Source organism: Teleopsis dalmanni, chromosome 2, assembly GCF_002237135.1.
Source record: "Teleopsis dalmanni isolate 2A chromosome 2, ASM223713v2, whole genome shotgun sequence".
In the NCBI taxonomy this organism is placed as follows: Eukaryota; Metazoa; Arthropoda; class Insecta; order Diptera; family Diopsidae; genus Teleopsis; species Teleopsis dalmanni.
The window spans coordinates 243,385,651-243,395,882 of NC_051847.1; the positions used below are offsets into that span (position 1 = coordinate 243,385,651).

The window sequence follows — 10,232 nt, forward strand, 5'->3', positions numbered from 1 at the left end:
TCGACTATTTCATTTAATGTTTACATTTGCCACGTAGTTGCCATATCACTTTTTTAAGGATATTAGCTCGCTTATCCTTTGCTCCTCGCTCCTTTCGCCGCCTCTCCTCGTCGTGTAAATGGGTTTTGTGCACAAAGTCGTCTAACGAATTTATGATTTTTAACTCAACTCTGCTGCAGGCGCCGTGCAATAAAAACGTTTAATTACCAAAGACTTTTAGCAAAAGCAAATTAAACTGGCAAATAGGTTGAAGGACTATTTAAATGTTTTCATTGCGGAGCAAATGAAGTTGTTCTGCCATTTAATACTCTTTTATATACATATTATTAAAGCATGCGAGATGTAGTTTATTTATTTTAGGATTTTAATTTTGTTCAAGAATGCATATAATTAGTTTTACGTGTCAAATAATTTTACATAAAATAATTTATATTTGTATTTGTTTTAATATTTGCACTAGAATTTTTAAATATATTAAAATTAAATTGTAAAATAAGTTTTTGAGTAATTATATACGTAATATTGCAAACTAGATAACATTTTTATGATCACAAATGCAGTTTTTCTTTAAATTAACAGTTTATGTTAATACTACTTAGTCTGTTAACTTATTTGTTCACTGTTAACCTTTTTATGCATGTAAACTTATTTCTTGTCTGTTAAGCTATATCTGCCTGTTAACTTAGTTCTGCGGTTAACTTACTTATGACTGTTAACTTATTTCTAGCTGTTAACTTATTTCTATATGTTGACTTACTTCTGTCTGTTAATCTTTTCTTGTCTAATAACTTATTTATTCGTTAACATATACGTATAATATGTATGTTACTTACTTACTTACTTACTTAAATGGCCATAACAACTTGTTACCCAGTTTCAGACTAATGCAGTATGATTTTTTTGGTGAATCTGCTGCGTATGTACCTTACTGGCCTCGTTGATCAAGTGCGATTAGTGCTTGCTCGACTTGATCACCCCACCAGAGACATGGTCTACTTCTTCCAATTCCTTCTCCAACTACTGCTCCAAGCATATTTCTTTTCCCGTTCTCACGCCTTAACTAAGCCCTTGGATATTAATTCACTGAAGTATAGTATATCAATATCGTCATGTTACTTAATTTTAATATTTATTCAATTGCATGATTATATGATCTTTCTTTTTTTAACGAAATGTAAAGCAATCGAAAGCGTAAGCAGTATGAGACTTTAACCCATCAAAATCACCCCGATGTCCGACGTTTTACAATTTCGGGATCATCGATTTGGTATGTCAAGAGTCCGTCGAGAGCACGAAATTCAAATATTACTTTTTCGTCATCAATTCATTAACTACATTTTCAGCTTTTGTATTTTCATTTGTCGTCCTTCCAATTGTGTCACATTTTAGCTGTTATTTTTACGGTGCCGCATAATTTCGTTTCAAACGTTTTCACCGACTTCCATTTAAAACTGCTTGAACACATTTCATGCTCAATGCTGCTAGCACTCCTAGAGTCTCTACTAGTAGGTCTCGTTCTCCTTAAAGTTGTCGCAACGAAAAACTACATGATCTATGCTTTCAGCGACGTTGTGGCAGCTTGGGTAGTTTGGACTAACTACCAGCTGAATTCTCTAAAGATATTCTAAAAACCTTGCATGATCTCTCAATATTTGAGTCAGGTTGTAGTCCACTTCAAATAGTTTTCTTATCGCCCATTCTTTAATGTTGAGAATGAGTGCATAGGTCTAGCGTTCCAGAGGACTGGCCCCATCTTTGCTGCTATTCTCCAAGTTATATGAGCATTCGACAGATCTGACATATTCTAAGTAGCGATGAAATTACGTGACGCATGAGTTTCCCTTCACACATAATAGTGTAAATGGGGTTTTTTTCTTGACAAATCCTTAATATATGGCAAAGATTAAGTTTGTCAGAATTTTTGTAACGCTGCTTGATGAGTTGAGTTTACACACCCAAGCCCGATTATCCGGTTTCCGATTTCAGTTTAAACTGATCTTCCTAGTTTTTAGTCGTATGCTATTCGAATGCAACTTTGTACACATAATTTATTATAAACAATAATAAGCAATGTATTTATATTTCATGAATACTTTATTTTACACTATTTACAATTTAATTTTAATTACCTAAATTGCTTATCACTTGAAGATTTTCGAGATTATCTAGATTATATTCATATTTCTTATAAGAAAAACAATTAAACTCAGCATAATTCTTGGAAACAATACCTTAAGCAATCTTCCAACTTATCAACAACTAAACTTCGAAGTAATTAATTACAAAATCCAATAAATATATTTTGCGAATAAGCCATATAAAGTTACTTTAACGTTAATTGTTGCATTTACTGTAATTCTCACTTGATATCCTTAATAATAAAAAAAAATATTTATTTTTGTTAATGATTTTTATACGAAAATGCCTGAAGAAATTTGATAATTTAATGATAAATTTGGAAAATAAATTACTGAAGTTCATTGTGAGTATAAAAGACAACACACGATAACCAATTTTATTTAAAGTCTAAACGCACCTGCCTCTAATGCAACATAATTATTTAAAAATAAAACTCAAGCAAATGAACTATTGTTTGAGGTTGGCAACAGTGCAAAATGGGAAAGATGAGGAAAATAAGGGGAAAAACAAACCTCAACCACACAACACTTAAAGTAAATTGGTTTTTCATATCCTTTTTGTGAGCAAAAAATAAACTCGAGAACTTTTAAAATGGTTTTTAATGAATAAAAGTTTTGCGTACCAAAGCAAGATAAGTGGGAATTATAAATATGTACCTCCTACCATTAACCACAAAACAATTTTTATCCTTTTTCAAAAATAATGTTATTTTAAAGTTTTTTTTCTTAATTAGGATGCGATTTTATCGGCTAAGCAAAGAGCAGCAAAAAAGCAGCAAAAACGCAGGCAAGAGTAGCAAAAATAAAACCCAACAACTTGTAACTTTATGCATTAGGAAAAACTTTTGCCTCAGCTGAAGTGAACTTATTACTGCAAGGTTTCATATTTTTTACTCCGCTTCTCAGATATATTTTCCAAACAATATCATAATCATTTCATTTAGTAACTTTTCACTCGCAGGCAAATTTCGCAGCACCCCTCGACGTTCTCAGAGCCACATTTCCATAGTGCCAGAGTGCCACAGTGCCCCATTGGCTCATTGCATAATCAACAGTGCCAATTTATAAAAAGTAATGAATAAAATAGGACAGTATCAGTTGGGCCAGGTGCCATACCTCATTTGCCTAACAAAAGTTTTGCAAACTTCCTTCGAACATCGACGACGAAAAAATAGGCAAAATGTCGCCAAATCCTGCGCTGTTAATAAATTTCGCCTAAAAAGCTATGAGCTCGTAATGTGCAAACAAAAAGGAAAAAAAATAGTAAAAATAAAGGAAAAAAGTAACAAGAAATAAATAAATTGACATAATTTAAAATGAGTTTTAATTGGGTCACAGTGGGTAGTGTGAGTAATGGGCTTGATTGGTGGGTGTGCCAAGAGCCCTGTGCCTTGCGCCTTTTATCCTGCGAACTGTGCTCCATGCTCCATGCTCTATGCCTAGACTAAAATGCCATTTTTCGATTTTACTCTGCTGCTTTGCAATTTGGAAATCATTATTTGCACTTTCAGCCATGAAAGACTGCAGAATCAATGCGAAGCACAACTTTCAATGCATTTGCAAATCGTGCCTGTTGCCAAAAACGATTCGAATAATTTTCCATTCGAAAGAATGTTGTCGAAAGTTTACATTTGGGAATCAAGTTTTTATCCAATAAAAAAAAGAAATTGTAAGCCTATTTGATGGAGTCTCAGCCTTTTAAGGTTTTAAGGTAAAACGTACTTTTAGGTTCTTTAAATTTTAAAAGCTCTTATCTGCGACTAATGTGATTTTGAGTAATGTAAATTGATACTAATGGCTTCAAAAATTATTTCTAATATAATATTATAAATAAAATTATATAGTTTTTACAATTTTATACAAATTTTATTTGTTTTCTTCATTGCAGTTGGCTATTTAGTCCGTTCTTGTGCGATTTATGGAACAGTTTGGATGTTTACTTCTCAACAGCGAGCATATTGCACCTGTGCTGCATATCAGTAGATAGGTAATTTGCAAATTTTAATAAAAAAAAATTTGTTTTAATGTATTAAAATAAATATATATATATATATATATGTCTTGAACCAATATTATTATGATAGCTGGTCTGGTTATTTTATTATGATGTTTTAAAAATATTTATCTATTGAATCTCTACATATTGTTACTAAAAGATCTATTGCGACCTATTGCCCCTTAGTCGAATTAGAGTGTTTCTGCAAGTCGGATTTCTTTAATAAAAGATAGTAAGCGTTTTAGGTTGTAAGTCCCTAAAAGCATTTTAAATTGTGATAGTCTTGGTAGCCTTTTCCAATAAGGTCTCTTTCTTTTGAAACTCTACTTACTTCACCAATATTGCGTTAATAATTTTTCTATCCTATAATAATTTTGTATATTGAATGAAAAGAAAGTTCTGAAGAATATTTTATTATAAAGATTTATTGTGGTAGCTTGCAGGTTATTTAACTATGATGTTTTAAAAATATTTATCTATTGAAATTCTCTATAATCTATCTATACCAATAAACTTCATATTAGTCATGAATTCCTTTGTCTGTTTTATATCATTCTATATGTCATTAAGACTAACAAATCCATCCCCAACAGTTTTACATTAATGGCTTAAATTCACATACTTTTAGATTTTAATGTATATAGCTTGCAAAGAAAGTGTTGCAAATGATAAAAATTATAATACGGGGTTAATGGATAACCTTGTCTCTTTCAACACTTAAATACAGTACTGAGTAAGATTTCGGTCAAATTCTCATTCCAATATATTACTTGTATATAGCAATAAGCAAGTAATTGTACTTCTTACAAATATTACACGTCATGACAATGAAGTGTGGAAAACAATACTACTTAATTATATTCCACAGATCATTATATACTACTATACTATATTTTTCAAGCAATTTTGGATCACTCACCGCCACTTGTTTGGGAATAGCTCGGTTATAATTTGACAAACGTTAGTTTTGTTTAGATTTTTTAATACATTGAAAAAAATATAGTAGACCCAATATATATAACAATATATGACAATTCTCATCCAATTATCCAATCCAATCAAACACTTGACATAACCTCAAACTTGTTTACAGTCAATATAGACTTTGAAGTCGTTTATGGAGAGTACTTTGAACATAACATTTGCATTAGTTATTCTCATATTTTATATATTTTTCATTCTCCCTAAGGATTCGCTTTAAAAATGGTTCAATTTTGTTGGATTTTAGTACAGGCAATTCGGTCAATCAAATTGTCTTTACGCATTCAACTCCTTATGATGGTGCAGACTGTGATGTGGTTGATGTATAGTGCACTCACTACCTCCTAACAGCTTGTATCTCGAATTAGCTTTGAAAGGGCTAATTAATCTATGTTAAAAAAAACACATAAAGTTTTTAAATTAGTCGATAGTTCGAAAGCCACCTTCAGGATATTGAAAGCAATATCCAACGTTTTTTAATATACTTTTCAACTAAAATTTTATGAATTGAAAATTAATTAATTTTTATAAAGTTTATATTTTTTTTGCTTACTGAAGACTATTGACTATAGTCGAAAAATTGATGGCAATTATATATATTTCTTTAAAACTTATTTAAAAAGTTTGTATGTTATTTATCATTGATCAACTAGTTCATTTATAAAATCTATAAATAAAATTTGGTCAATAAAACAATAAATTATCTAATAATACCATATATTATATTAATTGATATAATTTATATATATAATAATTTGTAATTTATACATTAATATGCAAATGAGACTTAAACTAATATATATAATTATTTTATTTTATTTCATTTTAACTCAAGACATCACCTTATCATGCATCTTGAAAAAAATTACAATCCAAATTAATTTCATACAAACTTCACACTCATTCATTCATCAGAATGAAAGAATTTACATTCTCACATTGAGAAATTTTCCATTTAATCAGATTGCAGTACATCTGTACCATTTGCGCTTTTCAATGATTTTCATCAACTTTGCAAACTTATCTCTGTTAGAATTCAAACACATTCTACTTCACTTTTGCAGATACTATGCCATTGTAAAGCCGCTCAAGTATCCGATTAGCATGACAAAGCGCGTCGTTGGTATCATGATACTAAACACATGGATATCACCAGCACTGCTGTCCTTTCTGCCCATATTTATTGGTTGGTATACGACCGAGGATCACAAGCGATTCGTCGAGGCGCATAAAGACCGCTGCGAGTTCATTGTGAATAAGCCATACTGCATCGTTTCCAGTTCGATTTCGTTCTGGATACCTTGCACCATTATGATATTCACGTACTTGGCCATATTCCATGAAGCGAATCGACAAGAGAAACAACTGATGATGCGTCAAGGCAACGCTATGCTGATGCATAGGCAATCAGTGGGTGTGAGCGCAGGCGGTAAGCTAAATAATAAAATGAATCCAAATAGGAATAAAAATAGAAATGACAAGAAATGCCAACATGTGATAAAAATTAAGAAAGTTTTTTGCTAAAACAGCCTGTACAGTAAATAGAGAAAAAACACAATGGATTTGCTAAATGCGCATTGAAAGGCAGGTGCAAAAAGTTAAATGACGCTTAACAAAAAAGTGCCATTGTTTTGTTTCTGGCCATGTGTGCCAGGTACATGGAACGCATATGTTTTACTAAAGTTGGTTAATGTGCAAACTTTGGCATGTTAAGCATTTCCATACACGCACTTCCAAGCCAAAAGCAATGCAATTTGTATTTTGTGTATCCGTCGAAAAGCATTAAAGTTCAAACATTCAACGGCATACGTGGCGTATGAGTGATTTTTTGAGCTCACCTTTAGAAGAATCATGTCTGTCATACCAAACTTAACATATGCGATGTTAAGCAAAGAAGTTTTTTATTGTAGATAAAATGAATGGTATAAAAAACATTTCTTTAAGTGTTTTATTGTCAAAAAAAAACAAGAAACCAAAAATTAATTGAACTCTTTTTGCATTCTTGCACCTGCCTTCGACGGCTGTTCATTTAAGAACTCTCACTGTTTGGTTCCTTATTAATTAAGACAATGGCTGAACCATTGTACCAATGTACTAAATAACTTTTTTATGCTAATTTTCTGCAGGCGAAGCGTTAAGCGGTTCCGGTTCATCAAAAACTTTAACTTTGCATGAAGTCGAGCAGGATCATACGCCCACTAAGGATAAACATTTAATCAAAATGAAACGAGAACACAAGGCTGCAAGAACTTTAGGTATAATAATGGGCACTTTTATAGTTTGTTGGCTGCCATTCTTTCTGTGGTAAGTTTGTGGATTTAAAACAATTTTCTATACCAACAAAAAAATATATAAAAAATCACCTTAAGGTATGTTATGTGTAGCAATCAGTTTTTCAGTTTTTACTCTCTTGCGGCTGTCGACCGAAATATATTGTATTACAGAAATCTCTACAACAAAAGCATTTCCACAGAAATGCATTTTAAAATATTTTTTAATATTAAAATTTGCCATAGCTGCAATTTAATACTTTATTTTGCACAATTTAGCTGCCTGAAGTTAGGTAATTTTATGCACTTGATGGGGTACTTAGCCAGTAGCAGTTGTTTTTTGTGTAACTCAAAGCGTTTGAAAACTGAGCTCCACTATTTTGAGATACTTTTAATTAAAAAATAATTATTTTTTGTTTCAATTAAGCTACCATAAACTAAAGTTATTTTATGATCCTTGTTAAAATATTTGTATATGGTATTTAACTGAAAGTTGATGTGGCAAACCATAGAGGTGTCATCAAAAGCTGTTGATATCAAATGAAAAGCTTAAACTTTAGTTTAAGCTGTAAGGAATTATAATGAAAGGATTAATTTACTTAGTTTATAATACATTAGTAGTATTCAATTTCAAAAAAACTTTTAACAAACTTCCAAAAACTTTTTCACATATTTCTGACCTTTAAATGTTAACCAATATTTAAGTTTATACAAAGTATGCCAACTTACGAAACTAAAGGTTAACTGAATTATTTTAAAATAATTTTTAAAATTCTGTGAAAGTACATAGATATTTAAAATAAACATTAAGGAAATTAATTTTATATAAGTAACATTTATTCTTTTGCCTTAAAACTTTTATTACTTCGCTAAAACAGTAGAAGAAACTTTGAAGGACTTACGAAATGTTTCCACATATCCATGAGCTTCGATATTTCTAAAATATTCTAAACAATGATTCTAATAACAGTTATTCTTCGCACAGATAAGAATTATATATATATATAGAACTATATATATCATAATTAAAATACTGCAATAGTTTTTTATGTCAGATTTATGCCGTATATTATGATTGTATCAATATATACATAAATATTAAAGTAATACTTACTAACCTACTTAGTTGACCATTATAGACGTGAACTGTCATTAGCAGCGTCCGGTAGCCGCCGCCAGTCAGCCTGGTTACTCGCTCGCTGTCGATAGTACCGAGTGCCTTTATATTATTAATCATTTGCCTGTAATCATCCTGCCATGATGAAACGTTGGCGATTTTATAGCAAAATCGAGTTTTGGCTCGATTGGTTGAAGCACCATCAGTCATTAAATTGTGGTAAAAAAGACATTGCTTCGCGACAAGTGCAAAACTCAAACTAAAAGTCCAGGGAATAGGACTCGCTATACACATTATTAGTTCATTAGTCAGCAGTTACTCAGTTTAGACCAGTAGTCCTATCCAGTAGTCCCACGTGGAGCCTGTACGCAGGATTGAAAACGACAATAATTGTGCTGGCATTTTCCAAATTGAATCAGACAGTATTCTGTTAGAATTAAGTATTCGTTTTTAGGGGCACACGGTTCTTCCATTTGCTTAAATAGTTTCAGTAAATATTATTACCACCACTACCATTTCTAAAGGTACACTATTAAGTCTATCTTACTGACTCCTAAAGTAGATAAAAGAATTACTGTTTAGATAACAGATTCAACTTTGCATTACTTACTAAAATAAAACTAATTTTATATATACACGATGAGTGCCTTATTGATGCAAAGGGGTCTGATAGTCAGATAAGGCCAGGTCTGGAAAGTACGGCCGGTATGGAAGGATGTCGCATGTGTATTTTTCATGTTTTACTGTTTTACTGTCATGTGCCGCGCATTGAAGTGTGACAAAATCATTTTGCCATATGTTTTGGTCATCTTTCGATCTACACGTTTTTAGCGGGCTTTAAAAGTTTTAATGCACTATACCGTTCTGATCTCATCAGACACAAAGCATGGACTTTTTCGGTAGCAATTCAACCTTGGTGTTAAGAGATCCACCTCATCAGGTTAAAATCACGATTTTTTCGTGATATCTCTATCTTTCGTCACTTGTCGCAATTTGACACAATAATAATTCTCTTTCGTGGTGTTAAAGAACAATTTGGCAACTGACTGTGACTCCATTTACACTGAGCGTAAAATTCGATTTAATCACTGGACGATCAAATAAAAACGCTAATTTTTAGCTTCATTGTACTTGATTGTGGTTCAATGTCAGAGGATTAAAATGACTTATGACAAATGAATACATTACATACTTTTCGCTCACGCCATCTATTAGTTAACTCACAAAAAACATGCATATACCTGGTATTAGGTTTAAAAAAATATGATAACTTAATTTAAAATCCTTAATATTATTAATAATAATATTTATATAATAATAAAATATTATAAAAACACTGAACTTGGTTTACGACGTAGACCCAAATTATCTATTTTAAATAAATATCACGAAAATTTTTGTTTATAATTAACAAATAAATTTATTGTTTTTATTCACATATTGATATCAATTTTATATTATTTATTTTAATGTATTATTTTATACTTTATATTTAATATTATTATATTATTACTATTATTATTATCGAGTATAATAAAGTGATACTCTTTAATTACTAAGATAATACATTAATATATCCAATGCTTAATATATATATAACATCCAGTCATTAACCTTTGTTTTAATCTCTCCTTAGGTACACAATTACAACTTTATGTGATGAATGCAGAGTTCCAGATATTGTTGTTGCAATATTATTTTGGATTGGGTATTTTAATTCAACACTAAAT

At 31.0% G+C, this 10,232-nt stretch overlaps 1 protein-coding gene across 1 annotated transcript; it reads left to right on the plus strand.

The window, feature by feature from the left end:
* Positions 1-3,454: 3,454 nt before the first annotated feature.
* Positions 3,455-10,226, plus strand: LOC119677202 (octopamine receptor beta-2R-like; the record flags this gene model as incomplete). The annotated part of the gene is made up of 5 exons (XM_038088473.1): positions 3,455-3,504; positions 4,027-4,125; positions 6,180-6,544; positions 7,242-7,419; positions 10,139-10,226. Coding segments are annotated over exons 1-5 (780 nt in total), but the record flags the coding sequence as incomplete, so codon positions are not given.
* Positions 10,227-10,232: the final 6 nt, after the last annotated feature.